The following is a 17,070-nucleotide window of genomic DNA, read 5'->3' on the forward strand; positions in this document are numbered from 1 at the left end:
TACTTTTTGTTAAAAATTTTATACACTTTTAATTTTTATTTTGACCTAATGAATATTTATAAAATTACACCAATTGAATATTTCAATTTGTAAAATCATATTATTGAATGTTATAATTAATAAAATTAAATCGATTAAATAATTAAAAAAAATATAAAATTATTGTTTAAATTGTACTAACTATATGTAAAATCAATATTTTACATATAAAGGTAAAAGATTCTAAAAATTACAGTTATTAGAATTTTAAAATTACAATAGCTCCTATAAAGTTTGGAATACTATTGTTAGACTCAGTAAATGAGAATATTTTGTGGAGTGTCTTGAGATTTATTATTATTATTATTATTAATCAGAAGCGAGAAGAGAGTGTGTAGTCTGAATAGTCCGAATCTGTCCACTATCCCATTATTTGATGATCATTGTAGATTTAAAAGAGATTTTTTAGAGATTTTTAGAGGGTTTTAAAGAGAATATTTGTTAATAATTCTAAATAACAAATATTGATATATTTAACTATAAAATAATTTCTATATATATTTTTATTTATATTGATTTAAAAGTTTTGGTATTCTCAGTTCAATTTTAGGTCGTGTTCGGCAATAAATTTTGAGCTAATTTTTACCGTTTGATAACATAGCGCTTTTTATAAAACGTTAAACACTTCAATGTTTAGCGTTTAGTTTTAATTAAATTTTTTTGACAAAGCTAAAAGTTAATAGCTAACAGCTAATAAACAGCTAACAATTACTACAACAGTTAATAGCTATTAAAACAATTAATATTGTCGAACACATCCTTAATATCCACCTACATTTGTCTGAATTACAATGAAAATTAATTGAGTATAATCTCTCCATGGTTCTTTTTATTTTAATTATCTATTTGAACTTTTGTTTTTTTGTAGAAATAAGAGTGTAATCTTACAACATAAATACTTTTAACACTTCTAGTAAATACGTTTTACCCTTATTGAGGTTGAGATTGCTTTCCTCTCTAAATCCAACTAACACATTGTTAGTTATTTTGAACTTGTATGTTTTCAAGAAAAGAATAAAGGCCAATTTATCTCCTGAACTTGTTTTGCTCCTAAACTTATTTAGTAGGATAAAAAAAGTCAGATTTGACATTTTGGTCAATTTAACCCTTGAACTTATTTAAAATGATTAAAAAGATCATATTAGACATTTTGAGTCAATTTTTAGCCTCTGATTTTTCAATGTATTTACAATGTGAGAATCATTATACAGACATTTATCAAAACTATAATTGAAATCCGGCTGTCTAATTTATTAAAACCGTAATTAAATACAGAATAGAGGAAAATAGTATATGAATAATATTATCTCTCTCTTTACCTTGACCAATGATTTTGAATTCATAATTATATATTAATATGAACATTTTAAAATTGACCTTTATTACTTGATTATCACATATGAAATATATGCATATTTCATATTGAACAAATTAAAGTTATAATGCATATTATAAATTTATTATGTTAGAAGAAATAATATTTTTATGGATTAAGTATCGGAAAAAATTGATTTGAATATTTTTAAGTAGGACAAAAAGGGATAAAAACTGAATCAATTCATTAATCGATAAAAATCAAAATAACTTCAAAGGTTAAATTAGCCTAAAAAGTAAAATCGGATTTTTTTACTCATTTTAAACAAATTCAAAGAATAAATTGGCCTAAACAAATCTAACTTTTTTTTTTTATACTGCTACACAAATTCAGGGTTTATTCCTTAAAGAAATTATTATTTTTATTTTAAGAAATAATGGAATAGCGTGAGGGGAAAATCCTGTTGTTACAATACGACAGGTAGTTTAGGAGTAGTTAAGTGATCGTTTCTTTGTGAAAAAAAAAATTTGCAACTAGAAAGAGTAGCATATTACAAAAGACAAGTAGTTTGGACTTGCCGCCATCTCTATTGAACCCCAAGCGGCCATGCCGTCATAGATTTATAACCATCAGACCACGCAGTATATAGGTCTGAGACTCTTATCTTTCGTCAAAGATTGAAGGATTTCTTCTGATATTTTTCTTCTCCTTTCTTCGATTTTTTTTACTAAAAGTTTTGTTAAAGATTTGATTTTTTCAAAATTAATTTTAATTAGCTATTGGGTCTAAAATTGTTATAGATCCTTTGACCATACGTCTATCAGGAATGTCTAGAGATATATTAGATAAACGGATAGAAACTTGTTTAGTTCCAAAAGAAAATGCCGAGAATAGAAGAGTTTAGGAGGAAAAAAAAAAAAGATGAAAAGAGACAGAATATAAAAACTTAAGAGGCTAGAAAAGAAAGTGGGATTAAAGGTTGAATGCGATTAAATAATTCGATTGTTTGTACAAATTTACGTGTTAATTACGACATTTGTTTCTCTATCTATAGAGTTCGTAGGAGTAACCTCCTTTAGAATTTTTTGGATTTTAAGTCTAAATGGCCCTCTTATCACTATACTAAAAATATAATGAACCTTTCTAAACTTTGCAAATTCAGATATCTCGTTTAGGCCTGATTTTTATTAACAATAACAAAAATAATTTTTGCGTTTTAGCAAAATTTCGGAATTAAGAAGTTAATGCTAATTAAATATGATTTCATTGATTGCACAAAGAAAATATGGTCTTAATCTTCTCCCTCTATATATATGATAGAGGAATTGTTGTCGCTTGGAAACTGATGTTTTCTTTTTTAAAATGAAAAATTTTTCCCTTTTTAATATTTCGAGTTCTGAAAAATAATTAAAAAAAAAAAAAGACCACCATCTTTGGTTTATCGACCAATTATTTACAGTTCAGCCATTGACTGTTAAGAAAAAAGCATAAACACACTAGTGTAAATGAGAATCTAATATAATAAGTCCATAAACCACAATGGAATCGCTATTTATCTACAACTTGGGAAACAAAAGAGGCTTTGTAGATTAAGTGTAAATTAAATAATTTACCATGAAGTTTTATAACAAAACACCACCAGAAATAAAATCCAATTCACTATTATTACTGTATGCAGTCAGCAATTTCAAATAACTAGACTTTTTTTTTTTTTTTGGTAAAATAGAGTGCTAAACAGAGCTAGCTAGAACAAGCACCAGCTTCATCATGATCAAGCCAGAATGGAAGATCTAATGATACAAGGCAAAAGAAAAAAATATTTGTTGACCATAGTCCTTTACCTTCGTAAATGAAATATTTTCTCTTCTATTGACAAAAGCTCGGTTTTCGCTTAAGCAGCCAAAATCCGAAACCATTTGTTATGAAAGGGTCGTTAAGGCAAGAACAACAGATTCCATACTTGGACGTAATTGAGGATCATCTTGTGTGCATGCCCAGGCCAGCTGTGCCATCTGCAACCAAAATTGCCACGCAAAACTTTTAGCTTATATATATATATATATATATATATATATATATATATATATATATATATATATATATATATCAAACCTTAACTGCATATATTGCAATTCATTCTTTTACCCTTTTAAGTGCATCGAATGGATAGCGATCTCCAAGCCTTGGATCAACCAATTTTCGGATGTCTTCTCTAGGATCAGGCTGTTTAAAAGCTTTATCAAACTGTACAACATAATAAAATTTTAAGAGAACCGAGTCAGGTCATGCCATTTTCCACAAATTAAAACTTGTGCATTGTAGATACATTTATTTTATGGGCGGAAATTGAGAGGATTACGAATTTAATATATATGTACCATAAACTTTGTTGTCTCTAAGTTGCAAGTAAATTTTAGTTTAGTTGAACCAAGGCCTCACTTGGTTCAGGTAACTTATACTGGGATGATCTATTTCCCGGAAAATAGAATTGATAATGCAAGCAAAAAATAAGCATTTTACGCACTTCTGGGAAAGTTATACTTCTCTGATCTACTCACCCCCAACCAGACATCACCTACTCTTTAATCCCAAAAACCAACATTGGTGCATTGGTTGGAGTAATGTAATTTGAGAACCAACATATTAGAAAACTAACCAATGCATAAAGGCCCCTAAATTGAAGGCTGGAATCATTTGTCTCCACGATGGCTTCCTTCCCAGAAATAAGTTCATAAAGAACAATCCCAAAGGCATAAACATCAGCTTTTGGAGAAATAGTGCCACTTTCACCATACCTGCAGGCGGCAAAAATTCATAAAACTTGATGCATAGACTCCAGATTCCTGTTAAATTGAGAAGTAAAAAGAGTCTCACTCTGGTGGCATGTATCCAAATGTACCCACAAGACGTGCAGGTCGCAGAGCACTTCCAACCTCAACAAATTTTGTTAAACCAAAATCTCCAACCTAAATGAGAAATCATATGTTAGAAATATTTACAATAACTGAAATGAATGCCAAAAGCAACAAAGTTAGTGCAACCTTTGCTTGGAAGCTCTTGTCAATCAGTATGTTTTCTGGCTTAATATCACAATGAACATAATGATCATAAGTCCTTTCATGGATATATTCGAGTCCTCTAGCTGAATCAAGGGCAATTTGTACCCTGGTAGACCATGACAGTGGATCCCTGTCTGGAAACAAGCATATGAATATTACCAATGCCATTATTCTGTATCTGCTAATTCATACAGAATGCATGAGATCTCACCAGAGCCCCGCAAATGTTGGCTTAGGTTGCCATTCTCAATGTATTCATAAACTAGAAAAAGAGATCTCTCAACACAGTATCCAATCAATCGGACCTGCATGCATTAAATGTAGACAATATTAGGTAGTTAATGAAAAATCCTACGCCATGCAAGATCATCCATGTCATTGGACTCTGCAAAATTACAAAACTTATATAGTTATCACAACTATGAATAAAATTTGTAATATATTCCAAATCTTTGGAGGAAATACCAATATCCGCTTAATGTGATGACCTCAAACTACAAGAATGTAGACGACCAACATAGCTTCCAGTAGTAAATACCATTTAATGTCACAGCTTTGCACTCCAAAGGTTTGAGTGAGATCATAAAATTTTCTGGAAACAAGCAAAACAAAATCTGTTGACTGTCATTCTACATTTTATTTCTGCTAACAGTTGAACTAGAGCTCCCATTTTCATGGAAGACAGAAACACATTGTTTAAGATCCTTCCATAGAAAGGACAGAACATCTTACAAGTTGGAATGAGTGGTGCATTAAACAACTTGATGGTGCCAAATCCCACATCGACTAGAAGTAAGGGGGCAAGAAGATTCTATTGGGGCATGAAGACTTAGCGTCATGATCCCCTTCCTGTGGCTTATCACTGGCAGTTTGCTGGAATTGGTCCATTTTTACTATATCAGAGCTCGGGAAACGAAGCTAAACTAGGTGTGAATATAGATTGAAAATGTTTTTTATCTTAAAAAACTATAGAATGAGAACCGAACAATTATGATGAGACATCATTTATTTTTATAAGTAGCTTAATTTAGTCTAAAAAATTTTTTATAAAATTAATCATTAGACTTTTTGGTTCTTCAATTTAAAATTTAGTTTCAAATAAATCATAGCGTATAGTAGAGACAAATCAAAGAACCTTACATGGCTATAGTGTATTGATTATAACTCATAGTTACTCAAATTAAATTAACCTTATATTATTACAACGAAAGACAATATGTTAAACTAAATGATTGAAGCAATTTTCATTAATTGAACAATTAATGACATTCAATTATGTTCAAATCAGTTAAAACGAATTCTCCAATTGAATGATGTGTTAGTTTGAAATCAATTGAATGAAATTCTTAAAGTGAATGAGGCAGCAAAGAATCATCCAAAACTTCTCTATATGCTCACCGAGGAAAATGGAATCACAAAAAAAAATAAATTAATTAAATTAAATTAAACTAAAATTAAAATGAAATGAGATCTTATTGTGTTTGTAATTAGATAGACATAGCAAATGACTTTGCAGTTTCTAGGTAATGCCAACAACAGATCTGAAAATTATGCTAGGATAAAATTATGCACATGGCTACTTTGTCTTTGTAATCATAACCGATATAATATTTCTTGTAGCTGGGAGATGCGAGCGTACCAGGTTAATGTGATGAACACGTACTAAGACCTTTAGTTCAGCTAAAAATTCTGTAGAAGCTTTCATATCCATCTTCTTAATTGCCACTTTCTGCATAAAAGTCCAATTTACATGCTTTAGGAGCAGAAATATATGTTGGATTTAATTTTCTATTGTGGGCTTAATATGTAAAATTAAATATGTACAGCAGTCTAATTGTAAAGTCAATTTCAAATGTGGTCTTGATTGTGAATAATTGACTATTGAGGTATCAACTAATTATAGATATTAAGTGTAGAGACCATTATATAATTCCTATTTCGTTAAAGGACCGAAATAGGAATTGTACTGACCCTACAGGTATATAAAGGTCGTGGTCCCCAAAGGAGTTGAATACGATTCAGTTTTACGTTCCTTTCGTATTGCTTCCGCTAAATCGATTCTTCAATTCTCTGGAAGGCTGCAAACCTAATTCTATACATCAAGATCGACGAACAACGATGTCAGGTACGCAACCTTTTCTTATTCAATCTATTTTGTTGAATCTAGTGGTTTGCACGATCTAGGTTATTATTGAATCATTTTGAGATTAATTCTTAACAAGTGGTATCAGAGCCTTGTGCATAATTGCTAGATTTTAGATTGATTTTCGTAATGTTTTTTTTTTTTTTCCCTACTGTTTACGGATAGAGGGTTTTGTTTAATAAAAAAAAAAAAAAAAAACAGTATAGGTTTGTGAATTTTGATCGAAATTTTGGCTTGAGTATAATGAAATCTCCATTGTTGAACAAAGATTTGTTTTGGCCTATTTTTCTGGTTTCTTTGGAGAGAGTCGGCGGCTGTGTTTTTTTTTCCGTCTCTGATAGTTTTGGTTTTAAGGTTAGGGATGGAAAATTATGGTTAGGTCCCTGGAAAATTTCATATTAGTCCCTTAATTTTCTGTAACTTCAGATTAGGTCCCTAAATTTTCTGTAACTTCAGATTAGGTCCCTAAATTTCCTATAACTTCATATTAGGCCCCTAATCTTCTGTTTTTCGTATTAGGCCCTTAAATTTCTGTTTTCTTTCGTTTAGACCCCAAACTTTATTTATTCAAATTTATTTAGTCCAATTTTATAACTTAGTCTCTAATTTAGTGACTTAAAGACTAGATTATAATTTTTTTTTTTTTTTGGACTAAATAATTTTAGATTATTAAATATTTAGACAATCAATTCATTTAATTGCAATTGTTTTGTTTTAATTACAATTAAATGATTTAATTTGTCGACTTGAGATTAAATTTTGGAGTGATTAAGTCCCTATTGTGTTTGATATTTGTTAAAATAAATTGATTTGATCAATAAGTCACCAAAGTGACCTCTATTGCTTGAATTGATTTATTTTAGAATATTAGACAGGTGTATTAGAATTCGTTGCGGATAGTTAATCGGCCCAAAGGAAGGTTGCTATCTGGCTGAGTTTTAAATACATGTTTGGCAATAAATATGTGATAATTGTTTGATTATTTTCCATGACAATGATATATCGGCCCAAAGGAAGATTTATTATTTGTCAGGACTATGTTATCAATATTTGATTGCTGCATTGAGATACTAATTGCAAGTTAATGTTTTACATCCAAAGATGAGAATATTAATGTTGTGTCTGTATCTTATTTCCATTTTTTGATCTTTACTTATGTGAATTGTTTCATTTGTGGATTGTGAGCTTATACTTATCTATTTGTTTATTTTCTCTGATGTCAGTTAACATGTCATTTAATCCTGATTGTGTCCCTAAACTTGAGGGATCAAATTTTGAGTCTTGGAAATCAGACATTATGATCTTTCTGGGCTGTATGGATTTGGATCTTGCATTCAGGATGGACGAACCTGCTCCTCTTACTGATACGAGCACTGATGTTCAAAGGGTTCAGTATGAGAAGTGGGAGCGTTCTAATCGCTTAGGTCTGATGATCATGCAGAAAGGAGTCCCAGAACATGTTCGAGACTCTGTCTCAGCTGAAAAGGACAATGCTCAAAACTATCTTGCCGAGCTGGAGAGGGCTTATGTCAAGAATGACAAAGCCGAAGTGGGAACACTTTTAGGAAAATTAACCTCCATGAAGTTTGCTGGCAATGGTGGTGTTCGGGAGCATATTCTTAGCATGTCTCAGATTGCAAAGAGACTGAAGGCGCTGGGTATGGCTTTACCAGATGACCTTTTAGTCCATATGGTTATGAATTCTCTTCCTTCTCAGTATGGACAAATTAGGACTTCCTATAATTGTCAGCCGAATAAATGGACTCTTAACGAGCTCATTTCTCATTGTGTTGATGAGGAGGAAAAGATGAATTCTAACAAAAGAGAGAGTGCTCATTTTGTTTCTTCAGCTGGGAAGGGCAAGAACAAGAAAAGAAAGAGGCCTTCTGCAAAGACTGTTGAAAAGGCTATTGAGAAACCTGCTGCTGCTACTGCTGTAGATCCAGTACAAAAGAAGCCTTATGTGCCAAAATGCTTCTTTTGTGGAAAGACGGATCACTTGAGAAAGGACTGTCCTAAATTTGCTATTTGGCTTGCAAAGAGGGGTAAGTACCTTGTTTTAGTCTGTTGTGAAGTTAATTTAACTTCAGCTCCTAAAAACACTTATTGGATGGATTCTGGTGCTACCGCTCATATAAGTGTTTCATTGCAGGGCTGCCTCAACTACAGAAAGCCAACTGACGGTGAAAGATACGTCTATGTGGGAAATGGCGATCTGGTTGAAGTAGAGGCAATTGGACATTTTAGATTATGTTTAAGTACTGGCTATTTTTTGGATCTTATAGATACTTTTGTTATTCCCTCTTTTAGAAGGAATTTGATTTCTGTTTCCTTTTTGGACAAATCTGGTTTTCATTGTTCTTTTGGAGACAGTGTATTCACTTTATCTATGAATTCAAAAGTTTTGGGTACTGGTTGTGAAAAATGAATGTGATAATCTATATATGTTAGACATTGATACTAGTTATCATGAATCCCTGCATGTTACTACAAGAGGTACCAAAAGAAAGTTGAATATTGATAACTCGGCTGTACTTTGGCATAGACGTTTGGGTCATTTATCCAAATCGAGAATTGAGCGTCTTGTTTCTGATGGTATCTTAGATACACTTGATTACACAGGTTTGGATTCTTGTATTGAGTGTATTAAAGGAAAACAGACTAAACAAAAGAGACTAGGTGTCATTCGGTCATCCAATGTTTTAGAACTGATTCATACAGATATTTGCGGTCCATTCCATATTGCAACTAGAAATGGCCAAAGATATTTTATATCATTCATTGATGACTATTCTCGTTATGGTTACTTATATCTCATTCATGAAAAATCTGAGTCTTTGGACGTGTTTAAATCTTATAAAGCCGAAGTTGAAAATCAACTAGGAAAGAAGATTAAATCTGTTCGATCTGACCGTGGTGGTGAATATTATGGTAAATATGACGGTTCAGGCGAACAACGTCCAGGACCTTTTGCGCTTTTCCTACAGGAATGTGGAATTGTCCCTCAATATACAATGCCTGGTACTCCCAGCATGAATGGTGTATCTGAGAGACGTAATAGGACTCTTATGGATATGGTAAGGAGTATGATTAGTCATTCTACTTTACCAGAGTCTCTGTGGGGTGAAGCGTTAAAGACAGCAGCTTATCTTCTCAATAGGATTCCATCTAAAGCAGTTGCTAAAACACCTTATGAACTTTGGACTGGACGTAAGCCTAGTCTAAAGCATCTTCATGTTTGGGGATGTCCAGCTGAAGCAAGGCCTTACAAGCCGAATGAAACAAAACTGGACTCCAAAACTATCAGCAGCTACTTTGTTGGATATTCTGAGTGGTCTAGGGGTTACAAGTTTTATAATCCTACTTCCAGAACCTTTTTTGAAACGAGAATCGCAACATTTTTTGAGGATGTTGATTTTGGAGGGAGAAATAAAGAAAGAAACATTGTCTTTGAAGAGGAACCAAGTAAGGATGATTCGGTTCTCATTCCTTTTGTTGTTTCTGATAGCGTACAGACTCCAGTTGCTCCTGTCGCTATTCAAGATCCAATTCAAGACAATGCTATTCTTCCTCAAGAACAAATTCAACAACCTCAAGAATTAGAGCCTGTTCAAATGCCTTTGAGGAGATCCACTAGGGAGAGAAGAAGTGCTATTCCAGATGATTATATAGTGTTTCTTCAGGAACATGAGGATACTGTAGACATGATAGATGATGATCCAGTTAGTTTCTATCATGCCATGCAGAGTTCTGACTCTCATAAGTGGATTGAGGCAATGAACGAAGAGTATAAGTCTATGCAAGACAATCAAGTTTGGGATCTTGTTCAATTACCTGAAGGAAAGAAACCCATTGGTTGCAAATGGATATTTAAAACCAAAAGGGATTCTCAAGGTAATGTGGAAAGATATAAAGCACGTCTTGTAGCAAAAGGCTTTACTCAAAAGGAAGGGATTGACTATAAAGAAACCTTCTCTCCAGTTTCTTCGAAGGATTCTTTTAGGACAATCATGGCCTTAGTTGCAAATCTTGATCTTGAGCTTCATCAAATGGATGTTAAGACTGCGTTTCTCAATGGCGACATTGATGAAACAATATATATGGTGCAACCAGAAAGTTTTATAATTGGAGATCCAAAACATCTGGTATGCAAATTAAAGAAATCCATTTATGGACTCAAGCAAGCTTCTCGTCAATGGTACTTTAAATTCAACCAAGTAATTGTCTCGTTTGGCTTTGAGGCAAATACTGTTGAAAATTGTGTGTACCATAAGTTCAGTGGGAGTAGGTTTATCTTTTTGGTCTTATATGTGGATGACATACTTCTTGCTACTAATTGTAAAGTCTTGCTACATGAAACCAAAGTTTTTCTTTCAAAGCATTTTGAGATGAAAGATTTAGGTGAAGCTTCTTTTGTTTTAGGGATTCAGATACATCGAGACCGTTCTCGAGGTATTCTTGGATTATCACAAAAGAGCTATATTGATAAAGTGCTCAAGAGATTTAGTATGCAGAATTCTAGACCATTGGATACCCCTATTGCAAAAGGTGATAAATTTAGTAATCAACAATGTCCAAAGAGTGAACTTGAAATTCAGGAAATGCAAAAGGTTCCTTATGCGTCAGCTGTAGGAAGTCTTATGTATGTTCAAGTTTGTACTCGTCCAGACATTTCTTTATAGTTGGCATGTTAGACAGATATCTCAGCAATCCAGGAATGGATCATTGGAAAGCAGCCAAAAGAGTCATGAGATATCTTCAGAGGACTAAGGGACATATGCTCACATATAGGAGATCAGATCAGCTTGAGATCATTGGGTATACTGATTCTGATTTCGCTGGATGCCAAGATAGTAGAAAATCCACATCTGACTACGTTTTTCTATTGGCTGGCGGTGCCATTTCTTGGAAGAGTGTGAAACAAACTCTAGTGGCAACCTCCACCATGGAAGCTGAATTTGTAGCATCTTATGAGGCATCCAATCAAGCTATTTGGCTGAGAAACCTTGTCACTGGGCTGCGTGTAGTAGGTGGAATAGAAAGACCACTGAAGTTGTATTGTGACAGCAGGTCAGCCGTTTTATTCTCCAACAACAACAGGAGCTCTTCTCGATCAAAACACATTGAGATTAAGTTCTTGGCTGTGAAGGAGAGGGTACAGAGTGGACAGATATCCTTAGAGCATATTGGAACAAACTCTATGATTGCAGATCCGCTTACAAAGGCAGTGATACCGAAAGTTTTCCATGAGCACACCGCTCATATGGGTATCGTTTTGTTTGAGACTGTCTAGTTTTAGTGAGAGTTTGCTCTTTATGTATACATTATGTTTTTGAATGCTCTATTTTGTTTTGGATATGTTTTATTATGAAATTTTGTTGAGTACTCATTTTGGTTGATGGTTACACTCTGTATTACTATTATTGTTTTGCTTGATCTCACTTTTGTTGGTGACCAGTTGGAAACAGACATGATGATCACATTGCATGTAGTTTTCATGCTACACTTCTATAATGAATCTATGTCATTTAGGGGTATTGGTAATGTAGTTGATGATGAACTTAGTCATGAGATCTATGGCGAATGTTTCTTCAGCTCTTTATCAATATAACTAATGGACGAGATTGTTTTTGGATACCTTGTATGACTGCGTTTGTTGAGCTCATTTTGGTGTATGTATTTTATTTAACATATGTTCGCCCAAGTGGGAGATTGTTGGATTTAATTTTCTATTGTGGGCTTAATATGTAAAATTAAATATGTACAGCAGTCCAATTGTAAAGTCAATTTCAAATGTGGTCTTGATTGTGAATAATTGACTATTGAGGTATCAACTAATTATAGATATTAAGTGTAGAGACCATTATATAATTCCTATTTCGTTAAAGGACCGAAATAGGAATTGTACTAACCCTACAGGTATATAAAGGTCGTGGTCCCCAGAGGAGTTGAATACGATTCAGTTTTACGTTCCTTTCGTATTGCTTCCGCTAAATCGATTCTTCAATTCTCTGGAAGGCTGCAAACCTAATTCTATACATCAAGATCGACGAACAACGATGTCAGGTACGCAACCTTTTCTTATTTAATCTATTTTGTTGAATCTAGTGGTTTGCACGATCTAGGTTATTATTGAATCATTTTGAGATTAATTCTTAACAATATATTCCTCATTTTGTGTGTTGGTGTTGGAATCCCAGATTATTAGGGATTAGTTTTACATGATAGTAATTTTCCTTTTGTATCTAGTTTCCTATATAAACACAAAATTTCCCTCAATATCAGTTTGCAACAGTTGGGCTTATAGGATTCTAAAAGGAAAGTATTTTCTTAGTCAATGGGAAAAATTAAGCAATTTTCAAGGAAATATCTTTTTCTTTTCAAAACTTAATCATTTGAGTGGCAAAAATTCACATGTATGAAAGAAAATAATAAGAGAACCATATAGGCAAATACCCAGAAAAAAAAAAGCCACTTACACATAATACCAGATAGAGTGAAAATGCACATGCTGAGATACAGAATCAACGAAATAAAATCATGGAAAAACGCACAAGTTAAAACATTTTTACAGCAAAAATTCATAATAATGAAACATTACATACCTCGCCTCTCAGTTCTGCATAGTAGACAGACCCAAACCCACCTTTGCCAATCTTATTAGCCACATTGAAGTTATCAGTAGCCTGGGCAAGTTCTTTGTATGAGAACTCCACCGGTTTTTTCAATGTTATGATTGTGGAACCTGAAGATGGAGCCAGACCAGTTGATTCAACAAGTCCATCCGAATTACTTCTAGGAGCTGGACAAAGAGAAAGGGAAGATTATCCGAATTACAAGCTGAAGAAAACGAAAGGGAAAGCTTACGAAAAAAACATATGATATCACTAACGAAAATTATAGCAATGTTGCCAATAATGTAGCAAAATTATATTAGTTTTATTTGGTTTCATTCTAGAAGTGATTCAAATCACCGAAATTCTCCAAATACACTTAATTGTAAAAAAATTGAAGTTTAATTGAATGAATTTAAAAGTTTAAGAACCCAAATAGAAAATTTTCAAAAGTTATGCTCTGCCAATGTCAATATTATACTCGGTAAAAATAGAACAATACTTTAGATAAACTTGCAGAGAACAGTGATTCATTAAGTACTGTCATTAAAAATTGATCAAATATAAAAATAAAAATACCATTAGTAGAGAGATCTGGAGATGTTTTCTTAAGAAGTATTGCCTCCTTAGCCTTCTTCCTTGTGTAAAATCGAACGTATATACAAACTGCTAATAAAAATACAACAGCTACTGTTGTTGCTGTGGACAAGCCAGCAACAACTCCAAACCCTGTCCATGATTATATGAAATGAAAGTACAACATAAGCCCTAAAGGAATGGAATTTGCATTATAGCATCTTGGTGAAAGAAGATAACCTTTCAGCCGACAGTTGTACCAAGCAAACTTGCCAACATTATAAGTAAGTTTTGGTGTTAGATATGTTTCGAGAAAATGCATAATTACAGGAATTTTCCTAGGAAACAAAATTCCATTGTGGTCCGATAGAAAATTTGAAAATGAAAGAAATTGATGATGGCAGTGAGCTTATCGATGATACAGGTTACTTGAATCATCTAATACTACCTGTCAATTTCTTTAGTTATCCCAAGTCTACTTCTCATAGTTCGACAAGGTTTTTTTTTTTTTTTTTTTTTTTAAGTATTAGGGAGAGAATTCAAACCTAAATTCATGATATATATACTTAATACTAAGCTATGTCATGATGTTTCATAGTTTGAGAAGGTTATAACTCTTCACAGAATGGGAGGTTAATGCATTATTCTTGCCTATAGGCCTAGCTGAAGTCCTAATCGTGACCCATCGTGGATAGGACTTATTTGAAACCTTTATCCTTCCTTAGGTCATTCTAGTAATAAAAAACTTAATGAGGCTTTCTTATGTTTTTGTAGGGTTATAATTTTTTTCTTTTTTCCAATTAAGAAAATATAGTATCTAAAGGTGTACTTTTTTTTTTTTTGGTGAGAACATCTACATCAATATCATCACAAAAAAGCTTGAACATGGAGAGGAGCAAACCAATTGTCCTGCAAAAATTAGTAAAAAAAATAATAATAATTTGTAAGAGATTGTTCAAAGGTAGCAAAATGGAATTCAAGATTCATAGAATGAGCATGATAACCAAAATCACCTTGATGACAATGGCCGGTAACTATTTTTTTCATCTGTAAATGCAGAAAGAACTTCAATAAGGCACATTAATAGCATTTCATATCAGCTGAAACTACAATATATTTTGGTTTTTAATATTTTTTTGTTACATGATAATGTTTCATCAGAAGCAAATGTATAATAGATTCACTTTCAATAACCAGGAAACAAGTTCATCCAAAGATCGATATGAGCTTAGTCATTGTAGCCATTTAAGTGTAACAAACGACACAAAAATAATTGGAAAAATATAAGAGTAAATAGAATATAAATAAAACCAAACTAGTAACGAATTTGATTAATTTCACCTAGGGCCTCAGATTTTAGAAATGGCAATATATATATAAATTGGAAAATAAGCTTCCCATATTTGAAAAATAAAAACTAAAAATAAAAAATAACAAATTGTACCAAACAGCCCTAGATTTGCTTAATAAATAACCATACGCTGTCAAAATTAAAAATTAATTTTCAATTAAATCTCAACTGCTTATTCTTGAGATTACACAAATATAATAAAAAAAATGAGAAAATCCAAATCCTAACACATTAAAAATTCCTAAATTTGAATTATAAAAACTCACCTTTGCCTGGAATATAGACCAAATCATTTCCGGCACTGAAATTGGCACCAACATTATATCTCTGCAGCAAATCAGCAGAAATATTGAACTGACTGGCAATGGATGACAACCCATCCTCAGGCCGAAGAGGGTACGTGATAAACAACCCATAATCCTTGGAAACTGAGCTATCCCCGCACGAGCAATTCACCGTAACATTAATGACAGCATCTTCTGGTATCATACTACCAGCATAGAAATTGAACCTCTCCAACCAGGGAACTGAAGTCAAGTTCGAATATCGATACTCGGCGATGACGTCATAAGTATCGCTGGGTGTTATATTATAGTGAAAAACGTGGCCGAGAAATTCACCAGCGATGCAATCGCAAGGGAAGGGGACGTTGATTCTGTTAGAGGCCGGGTGTCGATTTTTGTTGCACTCGATGATTTGATATGGAGATTGTAAAATTTCTGATCTCAAAGCGTTCGCTATGAACGTGAGGTTTGTCGACGGCCGGACATAATAGGAAGCCAGAGCCAAATCGCAGCCTTTAGTGCATTTGGACTCGATGGGACAGCAGACGGAGAACAACAGCAAAATTCCCAATTCTAACCATAATATCAGATTCATTGAATTTGAAGAAGTGGGGGATTTTGCTTGGAGGAAGGAAAGTATTGACAAACTGCTCCGGTTTTAATTTTGATAGTTGTTGACCGTTGGAGTTAGAAATTTTAAAAATGGCAGTCTTTTTCTTCTCTTATTTTAAAGAGTATGGATTTGTCTGGTAGAAAGTTTTCAGACTCCCGCGGTCTCCTAACTGGGCCTATGATGATGATACTGGGCCCTAATAATAATAATAATTTGGATTGAATTAATTATATTTAACAGGAAAACTTATTTTTCAGCTAAAGTTTTACAGAATACATGATAACTTCGTTCTTACTATTTGACAAATTATTTCGCAGTCGTGGCATATGTGCATCTCACTCTTCGGTCCTTCCCCCGAAAAAATCATATTTTTTCCGTTCTTTTTATATAAAAAGACTGAAATAACCTTATTACATCACGTAAATGGCCCACAAGCAAATTATAATAATAATAAAAGTCAAAAACAATCATAAAAAAACATTAAAATAGAACAAACTTTTCACAAACTCCAACTCATCTCTCTTCTCAATCGTAAACCACCACCTCCTACGACAGTTACAGCCACAGTCAACAATCTGCCTCCGCCTCCGCCTCCGCATTTTCAATCTCTGATCAAGTCCAAGTTAAAAATACAAACTCAACTACAACTCTTGTTAAGTTCAGAATCACTCTTCGACAACACCGCTAACGCCACCGCCTGACCTACATCTCCTACCGCAATAACACCCAATGCTAGCAAGGAAATCATCAGAACTGAACTCCAACCCAATTCGAAGTTCTCCTATATTATTAATGATAATGAAGGCGGTGATTAACCATCTCTTTGCCTCTTTTTACACATCAGATGCCCCAAAATGCTAAAATTCTCATCTTTTTCAATATGATTTCATCTTTCTCTGCTGCATTCTCCTCTTTCTAGTCAAGTAATTGCAACAGAATCGAGTTGAGTGCGAATGAAACCCAACCAATAAAACCGCTTGCGTTAATTCCATTTTTCAAACTCTCACAAATCAACAATTATATCAAACGCTCTGTGTTTGGAATCCTGGATGAGGAAGGAGTGAAATGGAGTTGGA

At 33.2% G+C, this 17,070-nt stretch overlaps 1 protein-coding gene across 2 annotated transcripts; it reads right to left on the minus strand.

The window, feature by feature from the left end:
- Positions 1-2,936: 2,936 nt before the first annotated feature.
- LOC105650850 (chitin elicitor receptor kinase 1) lies at positions 2,937-16,084 on the minus strand. 2 transcript variants are annotated; one of them, XM_089723137.1, is made up of 12 exons: positions 15,364-16,084; positions 14,760-14,793; positions 14,576-14,655; positions 13,750-13,899; positions 13,162-13,358; positions 6,053-6,142; positions 4,625-4,718; positions 4,396-4,547; positions 4,229-4,320; positions 4,011-4,149; positions 3,500-3,598; positions 2,939-3,366 (listed from the first exon to the last, which is right to left on the minus strand). In XM_089723137.1, exons 1-12 carry the CDS (start codon positions 15,974-15,976, stop codon positions 3,274-3,276), a joined length of 1,833 nt encoding a protein of 610 aa, XP_089579263.1. In that variant the 5' UTR covers positions 15,977-16,084; the 3' UTR covers positions 2,939-3,273. The 2 variants fall into 2 exon arrangements, with proteins under 2 accessions (XP_089579264.1, XP_089579263.1); XM_089723138.1 differs by lacking the exon at positions 6,053-6,142 and having other exon boundaries at positions 2,937-3,366.
- Positions 16,085-17,070: the final 986 nt, after the last annotated feature.

Source organism: Jatropha curcas, chromosome 6, assembly GCF_041381405.1.
Source record: "Jatropha curcas cultivar XTBG-Jc1 chromosome 6, XTBG_Jcur_1.0, whole genome shotgun sequence".
NCBI lineage: Eukaryota > Viridiplantae > Streptophyta > Magnoliopsida > Malpighiales > Euphorbiaceae > Jatropha > Jatropha curcas.